Source organism: Topomyia yanbarensis, chromosome 2 (genome assembly GCF_030247195.1).
Source record: "Topomyia yanbarensis strain Yona2022 chromosome 2, ASM3024719v1, whole genome shotgun sequence".
Classification (NCBI taxonomy): Eukaryota; Metazoa; Arthropoda; class Insecta; order Diptera; family Culicidae; genus Topomyia; species Topomyia yanbarensis.
Window position 1 is genome coordinate 137,303,876 of NC_080671.1, and position 15,418 is coordinate 137,319,293.

A 15,418-nucleotide genomic window follows, 5' to 3' on the forward strand; every position below is an offset into this window, starting at 1 on the left:
ACTGAATATCACGAGAGTGACTTTTTAGTATTCAGTATTGTTTAAAAAAAGAGTTCCAGTCATCAGTTGTACTTATCATATACGATATATTGTTAAAATTATCTATCGTTTGTAATTAAACTGGTTTCTACACACATTTAAGAATTATTCCAAGTAACATCCTCGAATGCACTTTCTCCCATTTAACACTTCTTGGAGACCATGATATGTCAGAGGGAAAGAGATACTTATATACATGAGGAATACTCGTAGCCCTTTTTTGTTTCTCCTATCATCATCTTCAGATAGAACTAAAAATCTCAAGTGTCTTGAACTAGGCGAAACATTGAACGACTGCCGTTCATCGCACTGTGCCAGATAACAACGGGTATATGAAGAATCTGTCATGAAAATCCCTTTATACCGTGCTTTGAAAGGAAGATTCCGTTTCCTGTTTGCACCGACGTCATCGTCATTCCTAGTGGTGTCCCTTCTGTGGCTTCCATATAGAAGTGCATACATACAATGCTGACGCCGGTCTGCAAGGCATTGATAACGTTGCAGATTTTACTGAATGGAGATGGTGAAACTATTCAAAAAGTATGAGAGTATCACTGGGTATAATGCAGTTTGCTTCGTTGTATTCAAGGAGTACGGTATGTATTTAATGGGAGTTATTAAATATTGTAGTATAGTCAGTACTCTAATCTGACGATATCGCAGCCCATTTTCAACGCACAGGGCAGATAGGGTGGATGTATTCTCAGTTATTTAAATTTATTACAATTAGTTTCCCTATTCATACATACTAGTTAGGGCAGCGTCTGTTTACTCTGTTTAATGTGTTAACTCGGATAGTAGAAATTGAGGTGCTCGATTCGAATTTTGAATACGCCTAAACACGTGTATTTTTAAAGAAATACCTATCTACCTATCGATTCAAGGTTAAATTGTCAATGAATTGTTATCCTAACTAGGAAACTCATTAAGTTAATTACCATAATGATTGTAATTGCAATAACAATATAGTTCAACTCATGAATAATTACCACTCGTTTAATCCTCTATTCCAATGGTAAGTACTCGTATACAAAACAAAATCAGTCACACACACGGTGGATTATGGGGCTTTAAAAATGAATACTTTGCAGTCCTTGTCGCATTCAAGCTAACATAATACACACCTTCAGGCGGTGGTACGTTGCGAAAATCAAATCAAATATGTGCACCCTCCTTTCTGTGCCGTAGCAGCTCATATTCATTTGCAGGGGATCCACTTTTAATCCTCTTTCATTGAAATGCACACTGCTTATGCTGTGGAAATATTTCTAGAGAAAATTTTCAATAGGACGTAAGTAACATTGAGAGCCTCTCTTTGTTTTCTTTCTCTTTCGTTTATTACGACGTCAATACAACACTTTGCACTAATTTTCCAGCACATATCGAAAGCTGAAGGTTTTTACTAGAATATTATGCAAAGAGTAGAGTAGTAAATGTTGAAATGGCCGAGTAATGAATAGAAGAGAAAGACCCCAAAGAGAATCTCTCATTGTTACTTACGTCCTATTGAAAATTTTCTCTAGATTTAATTTATTTTCAAATCCCTATATGGTGGAACACAACTTACCATCACATTTGAATTATTTCTGGTGTTGCACTCTTTAGCAGATTTGAATTATTTCATATTGTGCCATAACTCATCCACATGACACTTTATGAATAATACGTTAAAAGGATTGAATCTACCATGGATTTATAAAAATTAGGCTTTGTTTTTAATTTTGTTGTATTTCCGCCTATGTAGTCCAAACTCTGGGTGTTTTTCCAAGTGTAACATACGTTTTATTTTTAGAAGCACTATACATTGAGCAGCGTTGTAGGGAAATGATCCTATCCCATTCCATATCGCAATAACCCATTGTAACCTCAAGCGTTGTACATATACTTAAAAAATATCAATTATTATAAACCGTTCTCTCCTGTGTCTGTTTTTATCCGCTGCCCGGATTGTGATCCGTAGTGAATCGTCGTTCAGTGCCCACAAAGAAACCAACCAAAACACGCACCAAGCAGCCGAAATCGTCGAAGAAAGTTAAATTTATCAGTAAGTATATATACTAATACTGCCGTTATTCAGAAAATCATTACGTTTATGTTCTTAAAGCATTTTCGGTTCATTAATTCTCATCGGCTTAAATTAAAGCTCCTTTTCTTGCAGAACATCACGCAGGACTAGGGTTTTGCTCAGAAACATTAATAGTGTTTTCATTTTTTGGATAAAGCGTCATTCCGGCGCTAGCTTAGTCCTGTCACTAAGTTAGTGTCGCATTCTGATGAGAGAGACTCGAAACGGCTTTCCAGTAACTAATTTAGCATTTTAATTGTCGGTTTGTCAATTCGCAAGAGATTTTAACCCACATTATGAAAGGTTTTATTTTTTTATATTTTATAGGTTCACATTAATATTATGGCAAAAGTAATTTTGTTGCGTATGCAGCTCACCTGGGTTCGATTCCCAACATAAATAAACTGACTCAAACAAGACCAAGCTGTGGAACAAAATCAAATGAGTCAAGGTATGACACCTAATAAGTTTTCCGAACGACTAAAATGTGTCAAAATCACACGCATACGATAACAATCAAACAAAACTGATATAAGAGTGGACGCGAGTGCAATATTCAAACAAAGAGTTAATATCGGCAACGAGCCCTTTGAGAATTTCTACTTATGTCAATTGCTATGGCCCTCGGTCACAGTGCTTTACGGAATCTCACCATATTGTTCTGGGAGCAATTTAGGTTTCACGCTATGTAAATTAAATTTCTCACTCTATTTCAATTTGGTTACGACATTACTATAGAGTTTCGGACAAAACCAGCTTAAGTGCTGCCGTGGGCAATATTAGGTGACACTCCATCTCCTTCGCATTGTAACACCGAGAAAGGGAGTATTTGAATTGATGAGAGTTTACAGGGGGGTAATGGGAATTGAGTGTAAAACAATTTAAAAGTAGGAGGGACGCCAATCAACATCAGCTGGACCAAGCTCGATTGTCACGGAAAAGAGCAACGAGCATATACTTTGGCAGCATTGCCAATACGTGGGCTGCTCAATATATTTCGGGATTGACGAACCCTGACAATATAATATGCACTATGATGAAATATTCTACCTTTAAAAAATGAAATAATCGTTTTATTGTAAAAAATATGCAAAAGAAAAATAGATCCTATGACTTCATAAGATTCCAAGTGAAAAAAATCGTACCTTATGAAAATTTGAATAACCCCGATATTTTTCACCGGTTTTGATGATTAAAGAGACGAAGAATTGAGTATTGGAACTCTCTTTAAAATGGTGCCATTAATTTGAAAATAAAAATTTGAGCGATTTATATATTTTGCATGAAAAATGTATTTATTTTCCAATCGTTGTCCCAAAATTGCACCATAAAGGATAAATCGATAATCATTGCGACACTCAAACTTGCGTAACTTTTTTCATGCCTAATTAAATTTCGCCCAGTTTATCTATAAAATGTATTGTTCACAACTTAGCGGATAGTTGTGCAATTGTCAGTGAGATTCCAGACGAGATGGAAGAAAATCAGTAAACCGTTCGCGGCAGGATTTTGTTCACTCACATAAACAATCATGGGGTGTCGCACCTTGGAAAAACTGATGGATGTAGATCAATCGACCGTCTCAAAAATGCTCGAAAGGTTTCATTAATGGATGACAGTAGTCCGCAAGTCAAGAGCTGAACGAAAACCGGGAACCACGTGCATTAGAAACCTAGAGAGCGCTGCATAGCTCATTTCAAACGGAATCCGAATATTTTGATGCAGGACTTGGCCAAAATGTTTCGAATGAAACTATTCGGATTGAAAACGTACAAGTTACAGAGCTTCCAAAATAGGGACCAACTATAGAAGAATGTTCCCAAAATGCGCCCCAGAAATTCTACACCACGCTGCTTGATGAGACCTATATCAAAGCAGATTTCCTACAGTAGCCGGGATAGGAATATGTAACGCGTGTAATGTAAGTTTTCTGTGGATGATCGTTTCAAACGGCAAAAGCTGTCGAAATTCGCTTCGAATAAAACGGTTTGGCTGACCCTATGCAGTTGTGGCAACCTTAGTGAAGCATTTGTGACCACAGGCACCATAAATGGTGGGAATTACAAAGCTGAGTGCCAGCAACAACAGGTTTTTCCCTTTTTGAGACATCACGATCAATACCGTTCTCTTGAACCGATTTGATATTGTTCAGGAGTGATCTGCGGCTAATTCTGTAGATTTTGTGTTGACAAATATGACTATGAAATCGAGATGTAAAAATGCTTTAGTAGTAGACTTTCGGAATATCGTTCTTAAATTAATTCACTTTAAAATAAAAGAAAAATATGGAAGAGATCTCGTTTGGTACTTGTCGTACTCTGGGTCAGTCAATATTTAGAAGAATCGCAAAGCTGGAGAGCGTACTTGAAGGTGCCAGTCACGATGTGGCGTATATCCTGTTACCTCGTATATGATCTGCTTAAATGCGAAAAACTAGTTGAATTTAATTTTTTTCCTTCGAGGGAAATATAGCATAATGCATCCTGCACTGGCTTGCTAGGCGGCCTAGGTGCCTCTACAAGAATTTCGAATTTTCGTAACACAACAAAAAGGTAAACAAAATAGATCTAAATTTACCGACTTTATTTCCTCCAAATCCTCTTTCTGCTCTTTGAACTCTGCTTGTCGATCTGCTGTTGGCGGGAAGACAGCGGTTTCGTTCGACCGGCCGGGACTACAACGGCCTAGTTCTTCCGGAATGTCGTTGGCTGCTTCGGCAGCAGTCCTTAGCGTTTAGCTAGGGAGGTGAGCTTGGCTCCTTTGTTACAACCTCCCTAGCGACGTTGGCGAATTATCGCCGGATCGACTTGCTCGCCGCAAGCGATCCCGAAAGTCACCGCAGCGCAATTCCCAGTGGGAGCTTTCTCCACCCTGCTTCGTTCTCTTTGTCAATTAGCTATAGAGGAGAGCTTGGCTCGTTTGACTTATCCTCTATAGCGAGAACGGTTGATGTCACGGTTCCTTTTCGTTTAGCCGGGAAAGCAAGTACACTCCTTAACACTTAGCTAACACCTGTTGGCGAACCGATGACGTTATTGTCACTGGTGCCCGAACCACAAAAACTGCCCCGAAAAAAAACTTGTAACGGACGTCTGTCGATTGCCATGGTTCGTCACTAACTAATCTTTCTACGATGGCCTCCTTCCGCACTCGGCCAAAACAAACACCAACCGCCTCGTCACATAGCTGTCATCTTTGAGCAGCATAGCCAGTGCAGCCGTATTTTTGCAAAAGAAGAACGGAGACCTACCTAAACCCTATGTTATTTATGTACAATTGTACAACAAAAATTACTACACCTATCTGGACTAACAAAATCTTTCACGAACCAAATTATAAACAAAAAATTGCGTAAAAAGTGAACGAACACATGTAACAGTTGTGAGCATTACGTTGCAAAACAAATACACTCTACGGAGAGAGTACGCACAAATAGGTATATTTCCACCAAGTGCTAAATTGTTACCCTGACGGTTTACATGTGTTATTGTGTTAAGTCGTCGGGAAACTCTAAGCTTGCTCATATGACACTATACCAAGCTTTTCTAAACTTTCTTTCTGCTACTTCTTGTTCTCCCTTGAGTACTATGGCCCTAAATATTTAAAAATAAAAATCACACCAGTACCTTGCTAATTAAATGTCGTTACTACTCCGCCAAATCGTGATATTTTTAACAAATATGTAAAAGAAAAATTCGTTTAAAAGTGAACAGGTCAAAAAGAGGTAAAACATAATACACTCTTGTATTATTAACTTTACTAATATTTATGAAGAAACCAACACAGCAGCAATAGAACTAAAGTTCAAGTTTACGGTTTTCTTTTTCAATCTGATACCAATTGCAATTGCTGCTAAATCACATATTAATCAACTAATCAAAGAATTGATAGATAATGCTTACTTTCAATTTTTGCTCTTAGACTAAGTTCACACGATACACTTAATGTTGCAACCAGCAGCAGCATTTTAGTCGTTTTTTGTGGTTTCCAATTGAGGTCTATGTAAGCAACGTAACGAGCGAACAGACATCAATAGGCAATCACGAAGAGCGACTAAAATATTGTGACTTTTTGACTCTATAAGCCAATAAGTTAGGATAAATGTTTCATATCTTCAGTATGTAAGTCTTTTATTCTGTAGTTATTCTCAGTTGTCTGAGAATCATTCGCCTCTTTGTCGGGTTAAAGAAATCTCTTTAGAAAAATCTCTAACCCTATGCGCGGGATTGGGAATGGAACCCAGGTGAGCTGCGTACAAGGCAACCGATTTACCAACTACGCTATCTCCACCCCGTAATTGATGCTTTATTTGTATGGAAAATTTTCTAAGCACGATTATGACACGCCATACAAATTTTGTCACACCTATGACACCTGTGAGTGCGACTTTTGTTTACATTTTTAGTAAAAACTCGCCATATAGTCAACCGATTTTCGTAATATTTGAATAGTAATACAGAATGAATTTGAATAGTAATACAGAATAGATAGAAGCATCAATTGCCAATCTGAATTATTTCTACTATTTATAAGTTTCAAGATATCTCAAACTTTAAAAATCGTTTTTCTCGAAATGTGCTAAATGGCGCTTGTCATAAGAAAGCACAACAGCGACGAACTGTCAAAATTCACTTTGGGGGGAAATTCCGGCCGAATCGTTAATCGTCCAGCACAGCCGTTGATAGCAAATAAAAGAGAAAAGTTTTCACTTTCGTTGACTGCTATGCACCGAGCTTAGTTTAATGTTTATGTTTATTACCTTCACCAATAAATCCCATGGCCCCAATGGTGGTTGCTTAAATTGATTACATTTCAAAATAGTCAATATTTTCGCTCGACAGCGAATGAAAGGCGTGGTCCTTGTAATTTGATATTGACGTCATTAAAGTAGAGGAGGAATGAAGTCCTTAACGCCGATTTGGAGTTGCCTTCCATCGAGGTAGGAGCGAACCCAGCGCAGAAGTTGTCCATGAATACTGAGTTTGTTCGGTTTCGCTATTGCGATCTCATGGTTGATTTTGTCGAAGGCCGCCGATAGATCCATGTCAATAGTATCGGTTTGCAACCCGTCAGCGAATTCATCGTGTACATATGATAATAACGAGAGCAAGTTGGTCGTTGTCGATTGTTTAGGCATAAAACCGTGTTGGTCGTCTGCAATGTAGTTTTTGCAGTGAAAGAAAATAGGATCTAAAACAACATACTCGAATAGTTTTGATACGGCAGTGAAACACGATATTCCCCGATGATTGTCAATGTTCGATTTGTTTCCTTTTTTTATGAAATGGAAACATATGCGCTGCTTTCCAGCAGGAAGGAAATGTTCCAGTAGTGAGTGATAGCACAAAGATTCGCCGAAGTGGTTCAAGAAGCCCGCTGATTCACTTTTTAACAAAAATCGAGGGAACGCCATCTGGGCCCGGGGAACTAGATGATTTCAGCTTGGAATTTACTGCAAGAATGGCAGCATTATCGACACAAAGTCGGTTGATCGTTCGTCCTGGAGAAGGAGTTAAATTGGCGGCGGCAGCGACTTGTTGTAGTGGAAGGCATTCGTCAGAAAAAAAATCATTTGAAAATTTGTCGGAGATCAGTTGGTAAATTTCCTTAGTGTCGGAACCTAAAACTCCATTAAACGACATACAATAGCCCGATTCTTTTCACTGCTCATTTACATACTTCCAGAACGACTTGGGCTTAGATTTCAGTTGACGCTCGACGTTTCGCTGGTATCTAAAAAGGCGCGTCTGCTTTGCTGTTTGTATTCGTGGTTGAGTTGAAAGTAGGGGTTCCGTAATGCAAGTGACTTATGTTTCGATTTTTTTTTAAATGCAGCTCATTTGGCAGTTTTTAAACGTCTAAGGACAGTTGATTGCCAGGGAGGGTGTTGATTGGTGCTAATTGTTCGTTTTGGCACATGACGGTCGATTAGGTAGTTAAGAATATTAGAAAACGTCATCGCTTTGGTAATAACGGTTTCTCCATAGGTTTTTGACATTTGGCTTTTGATCCCTAGTCATAGGTTTGTCGAGATTCATGCAATAATTTTTAGCAATTTAGGAGATGGAGTTAGCTAGAACCCTACGTTTTACCTCTTATTTAACCCTTGTGAAGGCAAGCTAAAATCCTAACATTAAAGGGCAAGCCGGGCCTCTCAGGCCCGTCTAAATTCAAGCTCCTTTTTGCCGCTCCCATATAGAAAGGTTATGCAATCGGTCGAAATTTCGACTTTTTAACCGATACCCGCAGGGCCAAATCTCTTATACCATTCGACTATGTTCGTCGAGATCGTAAATTGTATGTATGTGTGTGTGTATGTTTGTATGTAAGTATGGATGTATGTATGTGGCAAACAATCTCACCGATTTTTCTCAGAGGTGGCTGGACAGATTTGTACAAATTTAGTCTCAAATGAAAGGTACAGCCTTCCCATCGGTCGCTATTGATTTTTTTTATTGATCCGACTTTCGGTTCTGGAGTTACGTGTTGAAGAGTACAATCATGCAGCAAATTTCCATAGAAACTGATATCACCATGATGTCCAAATGATACAATATATATTAAAATATGTGCAACATTACAACATTACAACATTGGCTTTGCATGTCTAGATCATTAATGACCCACCGAAGGCACTTCGACCACATTGGCCAACTATGGCGATTCTTGATGCCCCGGGGGAACTTACCAAGTTCCTAAGATAATGTCATACCTATTTCTCAGCGAAATCTTTACAGATTTTTACAAACTTGGTTTCAAATGAAAGGTACAGCGTTCCCATTGGCTGCTGTTGAATTTCTAATTGATTCCACTTCCGGTTCCGGAATTACAGGATGATGAGTACGAACACGCAGCAAATCCCGATTTCAGCGTATAAGGCGATGAATGTAAAAAGGTCAATTTTTTTTCCAAAAGGTGTGTACTCGGAAGATCACGTCGAATGTCGATTGGTTCTGAGCTCCATTTCGTTTGAACACGACTAATAAATGTTTCTGATTTGCTATTAATTTCTTCTGATGCATAACCGGAGTACACTGCCCATAAAAGCATAAGAGTCCCATATGGATTTTTGTCGAAAATGAGTTATCTGTTGGATTGTATTCTGTATCACCACTGAATCACAATGCACATATAGGATTACCAGATTTGTTTAGAAAATATCGAAAAAATACCAAAACATGGTTGTCCCATCCCATAAGGCTCAATGAAAATGTAAATCTTAAACAGTGTTTTTCTCGGCTTGCTGTTTTTCATTATGGGACTCTTATGCTTTTATGGGCAGTACATATTCAGATTTTTCTTCCGAGTCTGCATCAGATTCAACGACGGAAGCAATATCATTCACACATTCCTTCTCGCTTTGCAAATCAGTTTCGGAATCGTCTGCTGTTGAATTTGCTCGAATTTCTTCCATTATTTCAGATTCTTTGAGACGATTGAAAACATGTGCATATCGTCTTACAGCCATTTCCACTTTTTGTTGCTTTTAGATCCTACAATTTGAATAATTACGACAACTATAACACAAAGAATAGACAACAAAAATAGACAATAACGACAGAGTTAGGTTATGTGGTATCCAAATAATTGTCAAGTAGACCACAGTGGGTGAAATAAAAGTATTTATCCAAAAAATATGATACACGTCATTATCGTATGCTATTTTTACATTTCCCCTTAAAAGAAATGTATAGAATTCGCTAAAACTTTCAAGTTTTTATTTTCTTATAAGAAAACGTAAAAAGATAAAATCAATAAGAACATGAAAAAATTACTGCTAATATGAAGCTGAACTCATCGAAATGTTTTTTTTTTTCATATAAATATTAATGTATAAAACCCGTGGTATTCCTAGTAAATATTGCATGCACACCGGGCCTGCCAGGCCCGGCTTGCCTTTTTGTGCATGTAAAAAATTCAAACACAGCTGCGCATCACTCCTTAGATGAAAATTTCACAATTCTTTATTTTTGTTATAGATTTCAAAGCTACTTATCAAAATTTCCATGCCCAAGCTTATACTGCATACACATTTTTTTGTAACTAAAAAATTGTAACGTGCCGGGCCTCTGGGACCCGGTTGCCTTTTTGAGGGTTAACAGAAGAAAAAATTATTAAAAAATCGTGACGTACTAGGGGAAGGGGTCAATTTTAATTTCTGACATGAGGAATAATATCAATTTTGATTAATTTTTGCGCGACGTAATAATTGATAAAGACATTTTTGAAAAACATTCACTTACTGCTATATACTTAGTAACAATTGTTATGTTTAGTTTTTGTTGATATCATTGGTGGCAGCATGTATTGATATTGTCATTTCTCTTCCAGGTAAGTCGCCAAAACTGTTTCTAATATCCATATTAAATGCACCGGTAAGTCAAATCGAATCAGAAAGTTTCCAAAATAGTTCTAGGCGCAATATCCGAATGCTGATGATAATTGTTTCGTATTACATCCGGATAATTTCGTTTGCCTGTTAAAAGTGTTTTTTTATTGGACACATAACAGTTAAGCATACGAAATTATTAATTTGGTGTGAAAATGTCCCACATTGGCCACCATCATCGGTTCCGGAAGCAATTTTCCGACGGAAATATACAAATTCAAAATAACAGTCACAACGATTTCTCGGAAATGGCTTGACCGATTTGACCAAATTTAATCTTAAATGAAAAGTGTTTCACCCCCGTAAATGGCTATTGAATTTCATCTCGATCCGACTTCCGGTTCCGGAGTTACAGGTTGTGGCGCGCGGTTGCTTAGCAAATTCCATTTCCAACCGATGCCGCAATGAAGGCAAAAAGGTAAAAATTTCGCTAAAATGTGTGTCAAACAACATGCATTTGCCAATTCTAGGTCAACTGAAGTCTCATTGACCCCATTGACCACCATAGACGGTACCGTAAGGACCCCGGAAAAGTGACCACCTATCAAAATTAACAAACTCACCCACGGAAAAATTTTGCAAATAATTCGAATCGAATAATGTCGAGTTCGGTTATCAACCGCTTTAGAATAGAACACGTGTTCTAGATCAATAAATACAATATATGCTTCAAATATATAGATCGAGGACCTTTTTCGTTAGTCTTCTTTTGGGTTTGGATCCAATGTATCGCGTAACATTCTGCGCACGAGGCAATGATTTAACCATTTGTTTTTTTACACTCGCGCCCTTTATGCTGCATGGTAGAAGATTTTACCTTCCCCATGGATAGGTTGAATGGAAAGGCTTTTTGGGAAAGGTGTTCTAAACATTTGAAGTGAAATAAATCTCAATGTGGAGGTATAAATTTGCCATATATGCTAAGCATTTGGTTCTAAAGATAATTAAAATTACGTTGGGATGTAGATCACGTTACAGTTTACAAATAGTACCACGAAAAAGAACAATTTAAATTAAAAACAATAAACAGAACACAACCGTACTTATGGCTGTGTGGTGCACATACTGTTCGGATGAGTGGAAACAATATCCTTTCTATGCTATAAAATACAACTCCTGCATTCCTTGTTTCCACTCGGACCTCATACAGACAAAGTCTAGTCAGTAGGTCTAGTCACGCAAACTATTTCTCTTGCTTTCGTACATATTTGGAGCCTAAAAGTTGGAAACAGTTTATCTACCAACCCCACCTCTACCGAAATACCCAACCCTTTGAGCAGTCAGAACGTCTGCATTCCCGATCAGAAACACATAACAAGAATATTTCAAAACTATATCTCCCGTTGTTACTTGTTATAATTTTCTGTTATTTTAACTACTAACGAGACCAAATTTATAACACGATATGTTACGAAAATTGCATTCTGTTATAATCTTGTTATTTCATTCTGATCGGGTTTGTTGCAATAAAACTGAGATTGCTTTAGACCAAGCCGGAACAATTCATTTGTGGTTTTTACAGTTCAATGCCGAATGAACTTATTTGTCGAATTTTTAATGTTGTTCTATTTCTCCAACTATCAGTAACTAACACGAAACTAGGAAAAAAGAAGGTCAGACACCTTGAAGCTATCGAGTTCCTACTTAGTAGATACAGGTACAAGTCGTGGAGTAATTAGTATTCCGATAAATCTTGAAAATACATATATACTGAAGCAAGGTCATAATAGCGCGAATGGTTGAACATTATCAAAACTTTGCGTGTGACCGTTGAACGACCAATTTAATTTCTCTCCTTTTTACTTCGGCGAACTAATTTCGTCCATAAATCAGGCTACCTGCAATTTTATCCAATGGTTAATGCAGCAAAAAACGATAATTATTAATGAACGGAATTGTTTTAAATTGCAAATAAAATGATCATACTGAGATTTGAAAAGATAATCATTACCAGCGATGCTTGGTACTTGCACTATGGGCAGTACTGCTCGCCAGCAACCATATAGATAAATCATTCGGGTCTCGCTATCGTAATGCGTTTTAGTATTTCACTGAATTTAACATACAGATATGTTGGTCCTTCCATTCGATGCAGCGGGACGTTGCTGAAAACTAATTACGTACTGATTGACTGAAATGCTTCGAATGCGACAAACTGGGAGTGTGACAGATTACCGAGATGCGAGAACGTATTAGTTATAGAGGCTAATGTTTAGTGGGGTGATTATATGCGTAACATTCTACATAATTAGCGAGGAAAGTATTTGTATTGAAATATTCAACACATCCATTTGTTCAGTCCATATTCAAAGATAGTTTTATGTGAAGTCGAATTTATCTTTTTCGCATTTGTTATTTGGTCATATATCAGCTAACAAACTACAATAGATAATTATTATCTTCCAGTGTTTTTAATTGTACTCTTTGCTCAAAATAATGTGGGATTGGAACTGTTGCATTAGTCTCCATAAATGTTATGCTAACATTCACGCGCACGGAAACCATCACTGCTGGTGTAGTTGAGAACAGCAGAGATACGCAAGCAACAAGGGGTAATAAAATCCGCAATCTGTTTCTTCCCCAAAGTATTCGGGATCAGCGGGTGTCACCCTCACGGGGCGCCATCAGATTGGGCTAAATTAGTTTGAAACAAAGATATCGCCAAGCGGAGAACAACGGTTTTACGTCGCTTTCCGGTGGGAAGGGTAATCTTCGGGATAACAATTGTGGTGATGCTGGCTCCGCACAGTCTGAAATATCTATATTATAAGGCGATCGCAAGAAAGTATTGTTCGTTTAGTAAAGGGTATATTCATATAGATATAGTTCTCTTAAATTGATCGGTATGTTATAACTGTATTAGCAGAAAGTTTATAAATTTGGCCCCCAAATTGATCAAGAATGTTTAGACTGAAATCAAGTACCATCCAAAAGGTTTAGAAAAACAGGGAATTTACATCGCAATTTTCAATCCCAATTACTCACTGAATTGTGTAACATCATATTGAGAAACGATATTTTGGTCCCTTTACTTCCCTGGACAGAAATAAGTTTTCCGTTCCAAAGCATTTGAAAAAATATCAAAATTTACCAAGGCATTTATGATCTGGCAGGCGATTGGTGGTTTGAAGTAGCACAAAATTTGAATGAATACAAAAATCTGTATTTATCCACCGAGTGGTGCAATTGGGCTTTTCTCATTTATCCAAACTATGATTTAATAGTTGGTAACGTTCAATGTAACATTGTGGAAATGTCAATTACATTCTTATTACACTTGGTAACTATGTTTAAGTGCATGACTACCACGAAACTGATATCCAACATGTCGCCGCTAACACATTTGAATAAAAAAAAGAAAATATTTAATTGTCTTAATCAGCATGAGTTCAATGTTGTGTTCATGGTAACATATTTTGAAACATTGCGGGGTGGTGGAGGAGGAGGGGGCATAATAAATTAGTTCAGTCATCACCAAAGTGGCTTCAGTTCTGGAATATGCCAGGAACCCGGGACATCCAGAATTATTGATAGTGTACAAGAATCTTTGATTGGTCATCAGTGATCTAGGCCTGCGAATCGCAGTAATTTGATGTTCATTTCAAAAGATGTTAAACCTTATTAAGTATTAAGATTGTACCGGTTTATATGAGAAATTCCTAGGGGACCGCAATAACCAACCTGTAACTCCGGAAACAAAAGTCAGAACTGAACACAATTCAATAACAGATTTTGCTGTGTGACAGCACTCTTCAACCCGTAACTCCAGAACCGGAAGTCGGGTCAACTAAAAAATCAATAGCAGCTTGTGGGAACATTATACCGTTCATTTGAAACGAATTACTAGTCAGTTCAGCCCTCCTTGAACAAATTGAGTGATATTATTTGACACACTCATACATACACCCACAGACTTTTTGCGATCTCGACGAATTGAAACGAATGGTACATGAAAAGTCAATTTTCGGAGCAAAGCCTTTCTATAGTCCTATAAAATCGATTTTCCAAAAAATAATTTTTCGAGGTAACATCAAATCTCGACGTTTCATGCACTTTAAAGGCATTTGAGCTTGAGTTTGTGCGACCACCCCTGCCTACTACTCCGTTATCGATCCGGACTAGCTGAAGTTGCACAGGGAATCAGTAGATAATTATGCTTGGGAATGGCAAAAAATCTTTCAATGTGCAACTCCTGGTAATCCTCTTAAAGTGTTTATTGATCAATACCGGCGCCGGCCAGGCCCGAACGTAGATCGCGGAAAAAAGGGAAGGAATGTTAGTCCGATACTTGCTTTTGCTAGAGGCCGTATATACTACTGCGCACTCCACAAGTATCACGGGAGGAGGGATATTTGTTAGTAACTATAGAAGTTGGATTCTACTTCTTCATTGCAGCCGCCAGAAGGAAGACGTGACCACAGATTTTTTCACTTCAGAAAAATCTCAACGACCTCGGTTGGGATTGAACCCAGACCAACTGGAATGAGTGGCGATCACGCTTACCGCTCAACCACCGGCGCCGTCATACACTTTAAAGACATTTTACATTGAGAATACGAATTCGATTTCTGCAAATTTCATGTGGTGTCCCCTCTTTGAAAACAAATTTTTTGTTCCGGTTTATATGTGAATTTCAAATGCGAGCGGACAAGGCAGTCTATATTGCCAAAACCATATAACCAATCCGTACGGAATTTTATAGCTGTGTTTGGGTATGATGTCCCTTTCATTTAAGACTAATTTAGTCTATCGGTCGGTCTAACCATCTTCGAGAAACTGATGTGAGTTTGTTAATTTGGAAAGGTGGCCATTTTTCCGTAACTGGTGGTCAATATGACCAATGAGCAGAAAAGTTTTATGTAACCAACCGAATGTTACACCTTTCATTTGATACTTGGTTTGTGAAAATTGGATCAGTTAATACT

General features: G+C 37.8%; 1 protein-coding gene across 4 annotated transcripts in view; it reads left to right on the forward strand.

Moving 5' to 3' along the window:
* Positions 1-15,418, forward strand: part of LOC131681490 (stathmin) — a 123,343-nt gene that overhangs the window by 57,531 nt on the left and 50,394 nt on the right. For 2 of the 4 annotated variants that reach the window (XM_058962297.1, XM_058962300.1), the window contains exon 2: positions 2,000-2,083. The exons of the other annotated variants lie outside the window; for them this stretch is intronic. In XM_058962297.1, coding sequence (XP_058818280.1) covers positions 2,000-2,083 — 84 coding nt within the window. The remainder of the gene's footprint in view (positions 1-1,999; positions 2,084-15,418) is intronic. 4 annotated transcript variants of the gene reach the window in all.